Source organism: Denticeps clupeoides, chromosome 4 (genome assembly GCF_900700375.1).
Source record: "Denticeps clupeoides chromosome 4, fDenClu1.1, whole genome shotgun sequence".
Taxonomy (NCBI): Eukaryota; Metazoa; Chordata; class Actinopteri; order Clupeiformes; family Denticipitidae; genus Denticeps; species Denticeps clupeoides.
The window spans coordinates 25477368-25495491 of NC_041710.1; the positions used below are offsets into that span (position 1 = coordinate 25477368).

At 42.3% G+C, this 18124-nt stretch overlaps 2 protein-coding genes across 4 annotated transcripts in view; one reads left to right on the top strand and one right to left on the bottom strand.

Moving 5' to 3' along the window:
• doc2g (double C2-like domains, gamma) overlaps nt 1-5805 on the bottom strand; it is a 38790-nt gene extending 32985 nt beyond the window's left edge. The window contains exons 1-2 of one of the 2 annotated variants that reach the window (XM_028978150.1): nt 5783-5805; nt 1485-1616 (exon numbers count right to left, since the gene is read on the bottom strand). In XM_028978150.1, coding sequence (XP_028833983.1) covers nt 1485-1498 — 14 coding nt within the window. In that variant the 5' untranslated portion in view covers nt 1499-1616; nt 5783-5805. The other variant, XM_028978151.1, reaches the window with a different exon arrangement.
• On the top strand, nt 3706-16253 carry cabp4 (calcium binding protein 4). Of its 2 annotated transcripts, XM_028978153.1 has the most exons (9): nt 3711-3847; nt 4800-4903; nt 6909-6980; nt 7111-7267; nt 10475-10505; nt 12781-12924; nt 13681-13790; nt 15207-15354; nt 16010-16253. In XM_028978153.1, exons 3-9 carry the CDS (start codon nt 6910-6912, stop codon nt 16036-16038), a joined length of 690 nt encoding a protein of 229 aa, XP_028833986.1. In that variant the 5' UTR covers nt 3711-3847; nt 4800-4903; nt 6909; the 3' UTR covers nt 16039-16253. The 2 variants fall into 2 exon arrangements, with proteins under 2 accessions (XP_028833985.1, XP_028833986.1); XM_028978152.1 differs by lacking the exon at nt 4800-4903 and having other exon boundaries at nt 3706-3847.
• The last annotated feature ends 1871 nt before the right edge of the window (nt 16254-18124 follow it).

Genomic DNA, 18124 nt, shown 5'->3' on the forward strand with positions numbered 1-18124 from the left:
TTGCTAAATATGTTAAAACTTTCATCACTGATTAAAGAATAAAGAACAGATGGATGGGACACATGCAGTGTTTTGCTCATTCACATTAAGTAAACTTCACGTTTACAGTTCCAAAAATGTTCATTTGTTCCTTTTTAAGATAGGTTGCTTTTCTTTTTGTATGAGTCAGCATTCTGTTCATCACAAACTGGCTTCAGCACCTCACATGCTGGGTTTTGGGGTAGTAGCCGCACAAGCAGCTTGGTCCATCCTCCACATGTGCTCAAGCTGACACATTCACATTCTGACCCTGATCTGTTCCACACATTTTTCTTTATGCCCAAAACGTTCACAAACACGTGTTCAGGAAACACAGTCATGCGGCGGCCACTGGACATTAAGCACAGGATGAAGCACAGGATTTAGGGTTATTTGGTACAATATTGAGCACCGTGCAACAAAACGGCGTCAGCCTGCTTCACACACTTGACTGTCCATGAGGAGACGCTTGGGCACGGAGTACAGGCAAAATACATAATTCAGGTCTTGTTTGTCATTGTAGATTATACAAGTCACTGCACAAGTAGGGTGGAACAAGGATATAATATCTGTCTGGACCAAGGTTGAAAAGGGTTATCTGCATGTACAATGTGAATGTAAATATGTTCCTCATTTTTTTTGTAGATTTGTTTTCTGATATATACATTATTAAAGTAATAAAACTGCATCAGACCTGCTGCCTTACTGACCTCAATGACTAAAATGGGTGATGTAATGGGATAAAACCCAAAATACAGCATCTGAGTACGTTGTTGTAAATCCCGAGCATACAGCTTCCATGTGCCAGTCTCAGATTGTCTATGGGAGGGATTCAAACATAATCCCTCGATAGGTCTTTTGACGATAGTCTAAAATTGGTTTTATTGCAATGTTTTGTTTTTTTTTATCTTAATGGCTGTGTGAGAATAAATAGATTCAATTGTTTAACAAGCCATCACTGCTGGCAAATCTGACTGGTGTTTAAATGACTTCCTCTCTAGGGATCCTCAGCTGGGTCTCCTGCACCAGCAACTGGTGCAGCCTTACCTCTGTATTCCGTTGACCCAGATTCTCCACACCTCGACTGCCCCCCAACAGCAATATCGCTCTCTCCTGCTCGTCCTCTCCCCCTTTTTTGCACCCGCCTTCTCACCCCTCTTCCACAACTTCATTGCATTTCTCTCATTCCCTTGATGAATAGTTGTGTTACATTTTTAGGGCAAACAGGTTAATGATGAATAGCAAGGCTTCTAACTCCCGTCCTCTGAGGCATTGTCTTTCTACACCTGTGCTCACTCCATCAGCATATTCCCATAAATAAGCACTGAGAGCGCAGGGGAGAGAGTGGCCCTCGGGCAGGGCAGTGAGCATGCACTACACTGGATGGAGCGCGAAACCAAGTCATCCAGAATGTGGACTGAAGGTGACACAATGTGGAGAGGAAAATGAGAGTGTGGGAGACCGACCTGAGCTCCTCCATGGTGAATAGGAACGGGGGCTGTATTGAAAACACAAGAAGTGGCTCATCTGTGAGACTGGTCTCGGCCAGGATAGAGGAGGATTTGGAGGCTCTGCATCCAAGTGATGCCAGAAGAAGGCTGAAATGTGAGAGGAGAGGCAGACTGAAGGGTTATTAGGAAACAGACGATGTATGATGTCAGCAGGGACAGAGGAGATTAGAAGAGAGGCAAGGAGGGGGGTAGAGGGATGGCTGGATTTGGAAGGGCTGTCGATTCTCTGATGTGTCCAGCTTTTCACGCTGCATTCCTTTCACCCAGATCTAATGAGGCATGATGCAAGCCATTATCTCTCAATATTGCACCATTAGTCACCTATAATGCCTCAGCCCTTTATTTTGTGTTCTGAATTGCCCTGTAATGAATAAATCTCGGCTTGACCAAATACACCTTAACACGTGCCACTCAATGTTCAGCAAATTAAGAGGAAATGTCTAGGGCTGTCAATCGATAAAAAAATTAAGCAGTTAATTGCACATTGTGCAATTAATTAATCATGATTAATCATGAATACTTCATAAGACAAAAGCCAGCAATAATGCATGTTCAATACTATAAAAGTGACAAATGTGGTAAAGAGGCTCAGATGGGCAATGAAGGGGAAATGATGTAGGGATTGTCTCTGGCTAGGACAAATTGTTGTCCCCTGCTCCTGGACTGCAATGTACTGTATGGATGGCAGAAAGTGCTTGGGAAGATCATCCATCCAGGACTTGGGAAGATCATCACAGATCCCTCAAACCCTTAACCGCTGCTCTCTGGCAGATGATATAGAAACCGGCAGACTGGGACCAGCCAACACAGGGACATATTGTTTCCCCTCACCATCACCCTCCTAACAGACAGACCAACCCAGAGGAACAAGCTTGGAGAAGGAATGGAGAAGGTGGAAACCGGAACAGGGAAGTCAGCATTCATTCAGGGATTCTCTACACAAAACAGAACATTCACAAAACATTACGCACCACCAATATTATAACACCAAGACCAAGGACCAAGACAATGACTATTTCAAGAATACACAGTACACAAAACCCAGATTCTCCACCAATTCTCTGAGTCTCTGTACTCCTGCTCGTCCTCTCCCCCTTTTTTGCACCCGCCTTCTCACCCCTCTTCCACAACTTCATTGCATTTCTCTCATTCCCTTGATGAATAGTTGTACCCATGTACCAAAATTGATTGAACAAGTGGCTGAGCGCTAACAGCATCTCCCCTCTCTCACTGGTTGGGTTTTCAATGCTGGAACCTGGAACACTGGTGTAGGACCTTTGTATTACAGAGGGCTACAGGTGCAGGGAATCGAAGGTAGTAAACAAAATGCGACTGCATTATTTGTTATATACAGTACAGGCCAAATGTTTGGACACACCTTCTCATTCAATGTGTTTTCTTTATTTTCATGACTATTTACGTTGGTAGATTCTCACTGAAGGCATCAAAACTATGAATGAACACATGTGGAGTTATGTACTTAACAAAAAGTGGAGACCTGGCCTATTTTTTTTAGAATAAATAGTGCCTCACCACAGCTGTTTCTTATGTGGGTCAATCCACATTTGCCGATATTTCAGTTCTTTTTTGTTTTGTTTTATTATTTCATCTACTTTTCTTGTTCTTGCAGAAAATTTTTTGCACCTCAGCATAAAAAAGTACAATTAGCTGACTCCAGCTCAAATGACCCCATTTAAAATTCCCAGTGCCTGCTGGGAGCTGTCTTGAAATCTGAATGGCGCTTTGGGACAGTGTTGCTTTCAATGTGTTTGTGTTTCTTTTTTCCCTGGGACTTCAAAATGCATATTTTGTGTGATACAGTACAAATGGGGTGTAACCAAGTGTTACATCACGGGGACAAAGGCCCTGTAGTTCCTCTCTCCTTCACATGAAGGACAATTGAGATGTACTCAATGCCAGGTGCCAGGAAGCTGCCCACAGAGACTTGTAGGCCCTTCTGTTCACCAGTATTCTCTTTTTGGACAAAGAGCTTCAGCTCTGAACTCAGGAAGCCTCAAAACCTTCCAAATAGCCCATGGCATTTATCAAAAAAGTATAAATATGCATGCCTGTTGACACGCCAGTTGGCTTAATGCTCTCGCTGTCTGCCTGTCTCTCCTTGAGACAGTCACACGCTCCCCTCATCAGATAATCCGGACATATTTAGTCAGATAATCGCTCCTGCTCAGGTACTTATTCTGCAGGCGAAGGCCGGGGTCAGTGCTCCTTGTGCATATCGAATCCACACATCTTCACGGGGTGGGAGAGTCACAAGCTCAGCCAGAGTGGTTCTCTCTGTCGTTCTCTTCGGACTCGAGGTAAGAAACCAACGGGATCTACGGGACAACGACACCCGAACCTCACTCATTTTTTGAGGGGGTGCATGAAACCCATTATTGCCAAGATAACGTCATAGCAGTATCAATCAGGGGAGGCTGTGCAAAGAACTTCTGTGACAAGAGGAACTAACCAATCCATAATTATTGACCAAAACAGATGCAAAATAAGATTAAGGCAGAATAGGAAGCTGGCAGCTACAAGGAAAATTGATTTGGCAGGAGTTATGAAATGTGTTTGGACGACACCAGCGCCAATAGCAGGGCTACATCTAGGCAAGGGAATGTCGGGCACACGGGCATAGCACTAATGAAGGGGACAGTCCTGTTGCATCGGTGTGACACAAAATCGGTGGCGTGAAATCGATAGAGCCAGCCTGAGCTGGCCCGGCCCGGCCCATCGTCCTCCAGGTTGTTTTCATGTGTAAGACTCTGATTGATATGCTTTTTAAAAAAAATCTGTTGCAGCATTTGTAGAAAAAAAAAAAAATGATGAGGAAAAAAAAAAAGGTTTGGCGGAGGGCAGGATCCCTGGTGACCCCTCTTTCTACATTGGAGCGTGTCTCAGATGCTTAACACGGGCTAATTAGCGTGTCGCTAATGAGAAAACATGCCTCGATGTCGAATCACTGTTCTTTGTGCTGCTTTGGGAGTTTCGGCATGTCTCCTGCTCGGTGTCTTCTTTCTTGACACGACATTTGATGAAACTCGAAATCTTTCTCCTATTTTGATCGTGCTAACTTGTTCTAGAATGTTCCCTCTCTGCCTCCCATTTCATACATCTAATTAGCTCAATTTAGGAGCCCAACATTTTTTATGTGGCCGTGGAGAGAGGGGAGAGGCGGAGTTTAATGACTTATGAATATAAGACAGCCTTTTTGTTTGTGTGTTTGTCCCTGATGGACTGCCCCATGCTGCGTGCGTCTGTCTTCAGAGGGATGCTCCACGTTTGCAATCGACGGTGAACTTTTCATCTCTTACTCACGAGCGTCTGACCAACTTGGACAGGCTGAGAAATTAACTTGGCAACAATTTCAAGTGAGCATTGCATTCATCAGCCACCAAACAGCATGCCTCATCTCTTATGTGTTCACTTTGTCAATGAAAATATTGATGTCGAGAATTAAAGGTCTATTTATCTCATGATGATAAAGCAGTGATAACGTTAATGAGCAAAATGTCACTGAAATATCAATCGAAGATCACTATGCCACTAAAGACTTTTAATCATTTTTGACAGAAAACACATGCATCAGCATCTAGTCGTGGCTGCGGCTGTGCATTCTTGTTACTGAAGACAATGCCAGTACGTTATTACATTCTCACACTTGCGAATATTAAAAAAAATGCAAAAAATAAACCTTTAGGCTAAAAAGATATATGTGCTGACACTTTGTTTGAAACACATTTAAACAAGCTGTTCTGAAAGCTTGTACTATGTAAAAATAAAGATAATTTGTAGACCTTGGAGTGAAAACACAAACCAAAACCTTCAAGAATTGGACTATATATGGACTGCATGTAAAGTTTATCAATGTAGTAACTACATATATAAATGTCATGGCCAACGCGCCTCCAGCCCGCTAGAGGGCACCTCACCAGCCTGGGAGACGACGACCCGGAAGAGGAAATGGAAGCGGGCGGTGGCAAGTATAAAATTGAGGTAACCCCAAGGAGACACGCCCGCTCTTTGTATGAGTTTACTCGCCAGAGACGCTAGCTCTCTCACCCACGACCTACGATAATAGTGATTTCCTGAAATTCGACCTTCGCCTGCCCACGACTTCGAGAATTGCCTGACCCCCTGGACACCACGAAAGGAACCCCGACCAGAACTTCCTGGCTACAACCTCTACCTGCCCCTGACCTTGAACCTACCTGACCCATCGGTTAAGACGGGATTCCCTGCTCCCCTACCGTCCTGCCGCCCAAGACCTACTCCCGTCCAGTCCAAGATCCCGGACCATCCTGAAACCCGCCATCTTCCGGTTCTCCTCTGCCCCGGTCCTTCCCAAAGATCCCGAACTGACTCCCCGCTGCATTGCAGCGCGTCCATTACTTCCTCATTCCTCGCCGGCCAGGCGCCCCCGGTCCTCCTGCCCCGCTCGCCCAGCGTCCTCTACCGGTACGACGGCTTATCCCCACGCCGAAAGTATGTCTGCAAGTACGTCATCGAATTCCCCCTGTGACAGTAAAAGATAATCGCTAATACAAAACAAGTAAATTGTGATGCTGAATTGTGCTATTAAGGATGTAACTAAAACAAAAACTTTACATTTATTTAAATATATGACAGAAGTGCGTAATATATGCCTTAAAAAAATACCCAATCCCACAGCAGCACACAGACTTCCTTCTGGAGAGGAAAAGCCTTAATCGTTTTGGGTAAATGCAGTAAGTAACGCAATCATGCGGTTCACTGCTGTACTCGGTTGAAAAGAGAAGCTGCCACGGAATTTACCTGAACGCGAGCACCAGCTGACTGAACAGTTTAATGGGGTGAAATCTGATTGAAAATTAAAGGTGGGCAACGTGTAAGGAAGGTGAAGGAAAACTCATCCTCAGTTCAGTCAGATGAGAATGAAAAAAGAAAAGATGAGAATATGCCGCTTGCTTCTCTTGTTTGTGCGCAGCCGTTTATTTGATCAGCAGAAGGAGTGGAAGGGCTCGCCATGTTAAATTGTTGATTGTAATTTATCGGCTGCCTCGTCTGCTTGTCTCTTCTCATTCCCGTCCACCAGCGACCTGGAATGGGCCAGGGCGCCCCTTGGTTTGTTTCCGCGGCCGTGTGCATTTATTAGCTGTGCTCTATGTAACGCTGTGGCGTTGTGAACGCAAGCGGCTAAGGCGGCCACCCGTTCCGCGTGGTTAATATCGGTGTCAAATCCTCTCAGCTCTCCCTCATCTCAACATCTCACGGCGCTCAACTTGTCTCTGTTAATGTGCCTCAAATCGGGCTTTCTCACTTGCTCCCTTGTACATTTGAAATTCGTTTCAATACTTCTGCCTGCCCTCTCTGCTCATGCTCTCATCTCTCCATCAGCATGTCTCAGAAAGGAGAGAAAAAGGTTGCGGCGAAGGGAGGACAGGAAAGCAGAGCATCCTCTGCAGGGAGGTAAGTCACTGCCGCCTCTGTCTGTCAGCGTTTCTGGCTGTTTGAGGTTTCACAAGAGGAAAATAATTGAGTCCGGATTAGAGGATGAGGATGATGAAGAACCTTCACTGATGATCCCTTGACCCCTCAGCACATCTTCACGCAACCATGATGGGACACCTTTGCGCTCGTCTCTCCGCCACAAAGGCAGAGAAGAAGGCTCACAGGGGCACAACAGGAGCAGGTCCCACAGCCAGACCAACATCTCCGCTGCCTACATACCCTACCTCAATGCCTTGTTTGGCCAGGTCAGTCCATGCCACTCTTGGTCAAATACACACCACCAGTTCCACACCCTGCATCTCTCAGTTTATCTTTGGGCCTCCCCAAACCAAATATTACATCTAGTGTGATGTCACAAGCCAATGTATTATTCTGTTGGCTTCTATTTTCAAATGCTGTTCACGGTCAGCAATAATGTAATGCAAATCATCACAAAAACATGCATAATATGGGCACAAGAAAATGTGTTGAATAATACCGTTTCTGCTGCAATTTCTGCCTTTATTTACATACATTAGAACAACATTTATTTCTATATAACAATATTTATTTATAGCCCAAAATTAGATAAATTGTGTCTCAATGGACTTTGACTGGCCCGCCACCCATGACTTTTTCTGCACACAAGGAGAGAGAAGAAAAAGTGGAGAAACGTTGGGAAGGAGTAAACCCTTCCTGTGTAGAGTGAGCCTGCAATTGGTGTCAGTGCAGTATAATGTCCATTTTATTGCTACTGGTCCATTTGAAGATCTCTGAAGCTGTAGTATTACAGTGTTGGTGGCTTTGGTGTCCCTTTGGTACAGTTCATCCCTGGGTCGTCTTGGCGGGAGCTCATTGCCAGGAACCAAGATCTAGAGCAACTCAGTGAAAAACAGATGAAACACAGGTGGTTGGGATCGAGTGGTTATGGTAGATACCTGTGTGTACATGTCGAGTGCATTAATGGTGGACTATCTAGGACAGCCTCGTGAGATGTTTGAACTTGGCTAAAATAATGTGTCTTTAGCATTTAAATATTGACACTGTATCTGAGTTCTGAACATTAGCAGGAAGGCTGTTCCAAAGCAGGGGAGCTCTGTAGCAGACAACCTGTCCACCTGCTGAGAATTTGGTAATTCTCCATACCAGTAAGAGCCCGGAGTCTTGTGAGCGTAATTCTCGTGTAGAGCAGTACTCTGTTGGCAAGTCACTCGTGTAATCAGGTGAGTTGGTCCTATCCCTGTTGTCCTGATAGTAATAAAAGGAAGAAAACGGCTGACAAATTTGCCTCAATGGTACAAGAATAGAAAACCTTGAGAACCTTCTTGTTTTTGTCAATAGGAATAGGCTGAACAGGCATGTCACTTATACAACAGAAAAAAGAACCTCATGAATATTAACCAATTGCAAGCAAACAAGACATTTCGAAAAACGGAAAACTTTCACAACACACAAACCACATGTCAATGTGAGCCAATGTGGTGCCAGCGAATCAGAACTCATGAGCAAATAAATTTGTCTGCTACAAAAGGGAAAATATTTTTTTCCAATCATTGGCTAAATTGTAGGTAATAATAATTACATACCTTTTATGCAGACATTAGACACCAATGCTGAGTGCATGCTATGCATCTTTTAAAGAACCACAAAAAAGTGACTAAAACAGGAACATGCGCTGACAGCTCACCAATAAGTGATGAGCAATAGACTAAATTACATAATGACACAAAATTGACATAAATTACTGTTTTTTTACTGCATGGCAATCATGTCAAGTGGTTGAAACGATTAACCTCCAAGTGTACCCCGCGTACCCGGTGTGCAGTGGTCAGGTGGTCTGCACGGGGGATAATCTGTTTACCTCGGATGTCAGCACCCTAAATGCACACAGTCAGGTGAGTCACCGGTTGGAGCTGCTTAAACCGTCCACAGCCCTTGTGGTCAAGTTGGCCTCAGACAAACACTCTGATCCAATTCACGTCACCATGAGAGCCATAAGTCAGGTCGGGTTGAATAAGGTGTACAGCGTGTAGCTCTGTCCTGTTTTATTACTTCTGCATCATTATGTGTTGCACCTTAATATCACTATGACCTACATTCTCTTGCTAAGTCCAAGCCAGTATGAACGACAGTATGGATAATCATCATTATCATCATAATTGATAGAAAAAGAGAGGGAGAAAGTGCTGAAAGCGGCAAGGGGAGGAGACGGACAGGAGAGCAGACTATTTGTTCTTCAACATGTTTAATCCTGGGATTATGGATGTATGAATAACTTGTTATTATGGCTCCCTGCCACAGCTAATTAGCTTCCAAATAAGCATGGAGATATGAAGGCTATACTGTTAGAGGCTGTTAGAGGCTGTTTGTGTGGGTGCGGACGATCGTGGATCAACAAATAAGCATTAATGATTCTATATCTGCCTGACAGAGGCAAACATTGCCCAAACATAATTAGCCTGAACATTAATGGTTGAGCTTGGACTATATATTCATGCTTGGCAAGTTGTTTTCACATGAGTGACACTCATAAACATGGCTGCAGTTGTTCGTAGCTCACTGTTGTGTCTATACAATGTATTATAATTTATTTTTGCATGAAGATTCGGACTGCTGCTGTTCTGTTGTTTGCATACGTCTCTGTTTAGTGCTGGCTCTTAGTAGAGAGGCGGCTGAGGGCTTTTCCTGGCCTCTGCCTGTGGTTAATGGCCTTTCTGACAAAGTCACCCTGAGCAAACACATCAACGAGCACATCAACTCTTAACGTGTGTGTGTGATTGTGTGGGGATACTATTACGAGTGTGTGTGTGTGTGCTGGCAGGGGAGGGTCAAGGGTTCTGGGGGGGTCTTCAGCACGCACTGAAAAAAGTTAACCGTAGCTTTTTTTTATGTGTTTTCTCTCATTTCAGTAGTTAAAAAACACTAGTTTGCTCTTTAAAACTGTTTTAATGAGTTTTCTTTTTAGTATAATGCTACTGACAGCAGGTTTGTTTAGTTTGTTAACATTCCGGCAATATTAGGTGTTACAGATTACGACAGTTTTAGCCAGGGTTTACTGTTTTCAGTGTGGCCATGACCATGATTGAGCACATTAAGGTATATTGTCTGTGTGTTTTATGTGTGCAGGTTTATTTCTGGATGTGCGTCAGCATCGAGTGTACGTCAGGCATCAATGTGAAGGCATAATAATAGTCTTGTAATAGTATTTATGTACACACATATCGATTCACCAATTAGAGATGAAGGCACGCTGTAGCATAATCCAATTAACAAATCTTCTTCTCTGTGTCACTCTCACTTCCTGAGTCAGTCATCATTTCTACAGAGCTGAGACACGGTCCATGCTATTACAAAGCACAGAGAAAGGAGCTTAAGTCTGAAGTGGCTCCCCAAGGCAATGTTGACTGTACTGAATACCCCGTTCTGCAGTTCAATTCATAGCATATCTCTCTTTCTCTTTTTTTCTCTCTTAGGATAGAGAACTACTGCCAGAAGAATTAGATGGTAAGAACTGAGCTATGGTAAATGCTGCACCTGTAGGTAGATGTTGCCAAATGTACTGAAAACCCTGGCACAACTCACAGATCTCTCATGTACTGTAATATTAATGGGATTTTTCCTTTTCAGATCAGTAGGTATAGACCATGGGTTGGCAAACTTTGACACTCAAAGAGTCTTTTTGACCCGGTATATATATTGGAATGCAAGCTATGTCACATTTGGGTCATTCTGCGTCAACTAATACATATTTAAAACAATGACAACATTTAGTATAGCTAAACACAGCATATCTTAAAGATAGACAGAGGGACCCTCCTCCAAGTTATCTGAGCATTCAATAGACTGTTTTGGAAATGAATCTGGTCTGAATTTGTGGTTCGTCTTGATGTTCCCTCTAGTTTTTGCACAGATGCTCTGAGACTTTTCACACCAGCACAATACAGCCACATAAGCATTCTTTGTTCTAAAAGGGTTTCCCAAAAGGCAGCCAAGACAAACCAGGATAGCTTTAGGGTGCACCAATTATATCTTATCTAGCTTCTTTTACAAATTTGCCCCTTAGACATAATTGGCCAAATGCAGTACAAGGATTGAGCCATTGTTACTCCATCTCCATATTAACACTCCCACCTAAAGTCACTTAGCTCAGAATTTGTCTATAGGGCAACTATAGAATTTTTATGCTGACACCTCACAATGGTTCAGGCCCTGTCTGTCTGCTCAGTGTGTGTGTGTGCACAGCAACTGGATTAAGAGCCTATCTATTTTGCCAGACCTGGCCAGGTCTTTGAATTCTATAAGTGCTGGCACAGCCAAATTCGATACAGTTCTGTGCTATTCAGTTGCTATTCCAGCTTCTTTCATCAGGGCATCTGTAGCAACCTCATGGCAACGTTGCCATAACTTTGCCAGATAGGTGTTCCACATGGTCATCATTACAAAAGGGTCAGTACTATCAGCAGTGTTGCTTCAGACCTAAGGGAGCCACAAGGCTCCCAGGTGTGATAAGATGATTTCTTGCACTAGCATGTGCTAGTTCTCACAGAGAAGAGAGAACTATGGAGGTGACTTTACCCAGAATGCACTGTTGGAGATTAAGAAAAAATAACAAATGAAAACACTAGACAGTCTCTTTCAATTTCCCCAAGAAAATGGAAGAATGGGACAAGGTTAACCTATCAGCAAGACAACAATTCTCAACACCAAGTCAATGCAGTGCTTGAATGACTTAAGAACACAAAGGTGAATGTCTTTCGGTGGCCCAAAGGTAGTTTAAAATCTGTCAACTACTGGACAATTGCCACAAGGTCTATCCAGCCAATCAGAATCCATCGGCCAAGAAAAACAGAGAGGAAATGGACTCCTGAAAAGTGTGCATGTTTGTCTACAGGCCCAGAAACACATGTGTCACTACAACAAATACTCAAAAACTGTCAGAGCTTCCCAGCAAAGTGTATTTTTAAGTGGCACCATCCACACTCTCCGGAACCAAACATTTCAGAAGGGAACGTGATGACTTCAGAATTTGGAAGGATCAGCACACAGAGCTGCCATGACTCATCTTCACTCACCTTCTCTCAGCTATATCCCTGTGAATTTCATGGAGGCACTTTTCTGTCTTCGCACATGCCTTTTGACTTTCAGTGGTGCTTATTTATATATCAATCTCATGGCATGCTTTGTATTATTTAAAAGTGTGTGTTATCCAAGAACATATTACAGCAATGCTCTTCATTGATTCTGACCAGTTTAATTAATCATACTTATTCTGAGCTTTGAATAATGTCACATGACACAATTTGTCAGATTTTACATCAATATTATTGGACAGGTTGGTTAATCATTCATTGTCGTGTGCTTTGTAATTTGTCTTTCCTGCTGTGAACACTGTGCATATGATGACCTTTCTTCAGAATAGCTGCTATGTGGTTCTCAGGCAATTACTGCCACAAACAGCCCAAACTTTCTCTGAAAAAACAACCTGTTGGCTTCCTTTCTAGCATTCAGAACCCTGTACTTTACAAATGGCTATAAGTGAACCGCCTTTATCATAAGGCAGCATGAAATTATTTCTTTGGTGGTTTTCGATCTAGTCTTTGGGGACCACCCTAAATTCTGACTTCTAAAAATTGACTACAGTAGATAATGAAAGACTAAGGAACACTGATAAACTGAGAATACACTGCTTGGAAGAATAAACAAGACTAAGCTTGGGGGAGGGTGTCCCTGAGTTCTAGAAATATCATGCTTAAAAAAGAAAAATGTGGTTTCACTGCAGAACTCTTGCTGGCCTTCAAGGAGTTTGATTACGACAGCGATGGCTACCTGCATTACAAGGACGTGGCCGACTGCATGAGGACGATGGGCTACATGCCCACTGAGATGGAGCTCATCGAGATCATCCAGCAGATTAAAATGAAATGTAAGCGAGTTTGTGTACATGCTTGTGTGTTTGTGCGTCTGAATAAGATCATGCATCATTCATGGCATAGCACAGAATCACCTTGGGAGGCAGAGAGCATTGAACTGATGGGACACGACTGGGCTGTAAAAATGAAAACCCAAGTATGCAATGAAATGCAATCGGGTCTTATTTTTAAACATGATTCAAACAGAAAGGCAGAAATATTGATCTTGTGCATTTTAGTGTAGGCCAAATAAAAAAATCTTTCATTTTAAAGATTAATAGATTTGTTTTTGTTACACTCTTAGTCACGAGTAGATGATTGGGTACACATAAAAAATTACATTGTTTATCTTAATGTAAATCTAACCCCCTTTTCATATGTTTTTATTAATATAGCTACTTGAATGTGCATTTCATTGGCGCTAATAAAAACTGCAGACAGCTAAATATTTCTACCAGTGTGGCAACACTAGTGGTCGGCTCTCCATGTATATTCAGCCCAGTACATTGCTTGTAAAAAAATTCAGTCCAATGATAAAAAATACCCTCAATTGTGCGTGCATCTGTGTCTGTGTTCCTTTGTCATTTTGTTCTGTTAATGCCTTCAATCTGCTTGGAAAACAACTGTATAAATTAGGATATAATAAATGCAAAATCAAAGCTTATTAAATTTAAATAAAACACCAAAACAGTATATTATAAAATACTAGCTAAGGCCATTCCAGTTGTTCCAGTGTGTATAATGTGTGGTGATGTTTGTCTGGCTTGTAGGGGGAGGTCATGTTGACTTTGATGACTTCTGTGAGCTGATGGGACCACGGATGTTGGCTGAAACTGCACACATGGTGGGCCTGAGGGAGCTGCGCTGTGCTTTCAAGCAGGTTAGTCCTGATGACACAGAGCTCAGTCTGAAACCCACCTAGAGTGTAATGCCAGCTTACAAATGCTTTAAGATTAAGTTTTTATTTATTTATTTATTTATTTTTTGACTGTTCCAAAGTGACACCCAGTAACCCCGCAAGACGTGATCTTGTGCTTGTTGTTGGCACAGCCAGCTTCAGAAGAGACTGACACTTTAAATTTATCTCATAAATGTAGAGCCACATGCAGGCAGCACTGCCTAAAGCACTGGGGCATTTCCCAGTGGCCTGAGGCTTGAGAACAGTCATGCTGACCAGTGGCACATGCAGCATAGGAAGACACACATCAGGCGTGACTCTGGCTCTCACTGCAGCATCCTCAGGCTATTTTTGAAGCCTTTTTTACATTCCAGATGCAATAATAATCATGATATTAAATTTGTACTCATTTTGCACTTAGTAGTGTCTCAGCAATTTGAATGAATATTATATACCCGTTGAGGTATGAGTATTTAAGATTTAAATACCAATTGTTAATTGAATTTTTACCTTAAATAAGTATGAAACTGAATAGGAAGCCATAGATAGTGGAGAGAGTATTTGAGTAGCTGCTTTGTTTCAATAGAGCTCTTGCATCCACATCCACAGTTAATAAAAGTGCTGTTTTACAAAACCAATCTTGAGTTGAAGCGGCTGGGAGAAAACAGTAGAGAAGACACAGTGGAGATAACAGGAAATTGGATGTGATGAGTGCGGGATGACGAGCATTAGGCAGAATGAGGGGACAAAATATTAAAAATAGATAGAAGAGGAGATACCGTACTGATTTACATAAGCTGCTTTTCATATACCTCATGTAATTATTACAAATCTGATAGAGCTGCTGAGCCTCCGGTGAAATGTGACTTCAAGAGTCCCCAGTATTACGTACAGGTACTTTCAACGTGCGCCCCTACACTGGGGGAGCTTATGGTGTAATACGGGAGGTTTTTAGATGGGCACTATTCGCAACACTGAGAAATTATGTTTGCGCATGTGACGCATTGACAGGAGCAGGTTTCAATCATCCAGAATGAGGAGAAAACATTCATGAGGGCTGTCAATCAACAAGTTCCTCCAATTTTAAACTTATAAAAACATATTTCAAGATCATGTTTTCTTTCTATTTACCCAACACAACAAAACGGTTACTTGGTTTCTCTGCATCAAGATAGAAATACCTACCAAGCAGTTCTTTCTTGTTTTATCTATGTATGTAAATACTGAGGATGCCATTAACACTAGCAAACAAGCCTGGTGTCAAGTACATAGTGCTGCACTTAGTGGCAGTTCAAAAATAGTGCCCTACAGAGTGTGCATCCTAAATAGTGTGCTGTAAAGCATTATAAACGGGCCATTCTCCCTCCATCTCTTTCTGTCTCACCCTCTTATGCTCAGTTTGACTGTGATGGGGATGGACGGATCACCTTCGAGGAGCTGAAGGAGTCTATGAAGAACCTCCTGGGGGAGAAGCTGAAGAAGGGAGAACTAGAGGAGATCCTGAGCGACATTGACCTCAACGGAGACGGCAACGTCGACTTTGACGGTGAGGGAAGCCACTGGACTTAATTATGCAAGGCCAACATGTGCGTTGGTCTGAGGGAAGGCTTTAGATTTTACACCTTTCCTCTTTTCCTTTCTCTAGCTCGCGCACTCTCATGCATTTATTTAAGACGTGCTTACGAACGCCTCCCCATTTCAGCCTGCGTCTGACGCACTTCTTATATCACATGTAGCCTTTTTCTTCTGTCTCGCTTCCTTTTTCTCAGGCATTGACTGTCTGTATCTCTCTCTCTCTCTCTCACACACACACACACACACACACACATGCATGTCTCAGTGTGTGAACAGGACCAGGTGTGTCTGATGTCATCCCTTGTCTCAGGCCCACTCTAGTCACACTTGTGCCCCCCCTCAGCCTCTGACTGTTAGCAGGTGGTAGACATAAGCAGCACAGGGAGGGGGAACGGTGCTGAGTCTGTTCACCACCGTTCATCCATACATTCCACTGAGGAATCTCGATTTCCACTGAGCACCAACCGCACAATGAAGAGCCAATTACTCTGTTCTGGGGCCAGGGCTTGTTTCCATACGTAGCATACAATAAAAAATAAAAAAAAACATGCTCTACAGAGGATAACAGGCTGCAAAATCAATTTCTGCATTTCTGAATTTCCCTGTTTTTCCTCCCCCCCACACAGAATTTGTTATGATGCTGGCGGCGCGGTAGGATGGAACCTTCAAATGAATCCTGAAGATGTTCTCGATCTTGGGCAATTTTTTCCAAATGTCTACACTGTACAGTTTGTTTGCTCTTTGTGTGAATTCCACTGTATATTTCTATATTTGTTTATCTCTCTCTCTTTCTATATATATATCGATCATAAATGTAAAGCATAAAATAAAAATGTAAAGCATAAAATAAATATAACACAATACATATAATCACTCCTGAGTTCATGGTGAACCAACAGTAAAGAAAGTCTTGTTATTATAACCTATCTAACATTTGAAGGACAAATAAGTGAGTTATGAAACCACAACCAGTGAGGCAGTGCAGTTAGCTGCTGCCACCTATAGGAGTAAACTGTCACATACAGCATCAGAAAAGTCAACACTGCTCCTAGTCCCATGCAATACAAATCTGTTTGTAAGCCCTTTGGAATTCAGCATGGCAAGAATTCGTAATATGAAGGCATAAATGTCATAAAACAGATAAAAGACAGAGGTTCACAGCTTTATATCTAAAAAAAGAAACTGTAAATGCTACAAATAAGAGTTTTTTATATACTAAATAAATAAATATTTACAGATTTATTAGGCTCATACCGCTGCTGCTAAGTGAACATCTTCCTTGCACTAGGACTAGTCAATCATCAGTCACTAGGACTAGTGGTTGATCAGAAGAACCATGAAATATTTGACACACGTATGGAATATTGACTTTGTGTCGACACTGATTATTAGAAACAAGCAGAGACAAACAGAACAATGTAGCTCAACAAAAAACAGGCTAAAATTTAAAGCAGTCTGTAAAACCTCAAAATTCTCCCCTTGTCATGGATGCTGGGTACAGCGATTCCAGTAATAATTGGAAACTGTCTGTGACCTGAAGCAATAAAGAAATCCTGCATTCCATCTAGCTCCACAACTGTGATGGCTTGCAGCATTTCATTTTCTCCAGACGCATCACAGTGTTCATTTGTTCAACTCCTGGAGATAAGGTAAGATGTTTTGGGGAGTCGTGCTTGTCTCCGTGGTAGCCTCCCATGAACATTCCAAGCGACAAGGGTAATAATGGACAACTGACTGTGATACTGCAGCTTAACAGAATTCGGAGGCTGAGAATAGATTCATTTATTACATTTGTTATGTGGGAAGGCAGATGGAAAAAACTAGAATTGCTTCAGCTCTGCGTTAAGGTAGCATTATTAAATGTGTGCATGTACAGAGTTTAGCCACTTTTAGGAAGAAAGTCTACTATCTGTATATAGTCTGTATGTGTTTAGAGCCCAATGACTCACGGTGCCCAGCTTATTAGGATATTTAACTGACCCGCCCTGCACACAATGTCCTGGGACGGACTCCAGTGGCCATGACTCTGCCTTGGAATACGCAGTAACACGTAGTGGGTGAGCTATCTAGCCCACTGTTGACCCTACACTTGATGCAAGTGCTGCAAACAATGAAACGCTCTTCTTGATTAAATTGTCCTCAATGAGTGTCAACAAACATCACCAGATGGCTTTTGCAGATGTGTGGGTAGACCCTCACACTGGTCCAGTCAGTCAGAGAGTTCATAGCAAAATGACTTTGTTCCTCCTCCTATGTCAGAGAGGATCTAGAAGAAAATTTGCAAATTACCATTTTACTTCAGCACAGGTTTCTTAATGTGTGTTGATTGGTCAGTCGCTAATATTGATGTGAAATGAGCCATTTGATTAAGGAAACAAACCAAAAGCACAAGATCTACTTAGCCAAATGGAAAAGAGCTTAAGCTTCTGGGTCGTGACACAGCCAGTCTCAGCTCACTTTAAAAAGAAACCAATCCATCAGCTAATATTGACTGGAGCGCTAAATTCCACCAAAACAAAATGTCCTCAGGAAAACGGTCAAACATGAGGCATGGAATACACTGGAAAAAAAATAACATTTATTTTCAAAAATTGATAACTTAAATATTTAAGCAAAATCAAGATTTTTTAAAGAAAAAATCTTGACCAAAAAAACAAAACAAACAAAACAGTTATACCAATGATTTACACAGAACAAGGGAAGTTACCTTACATTTAAAAAAAAAAAAAAAAAACACATAC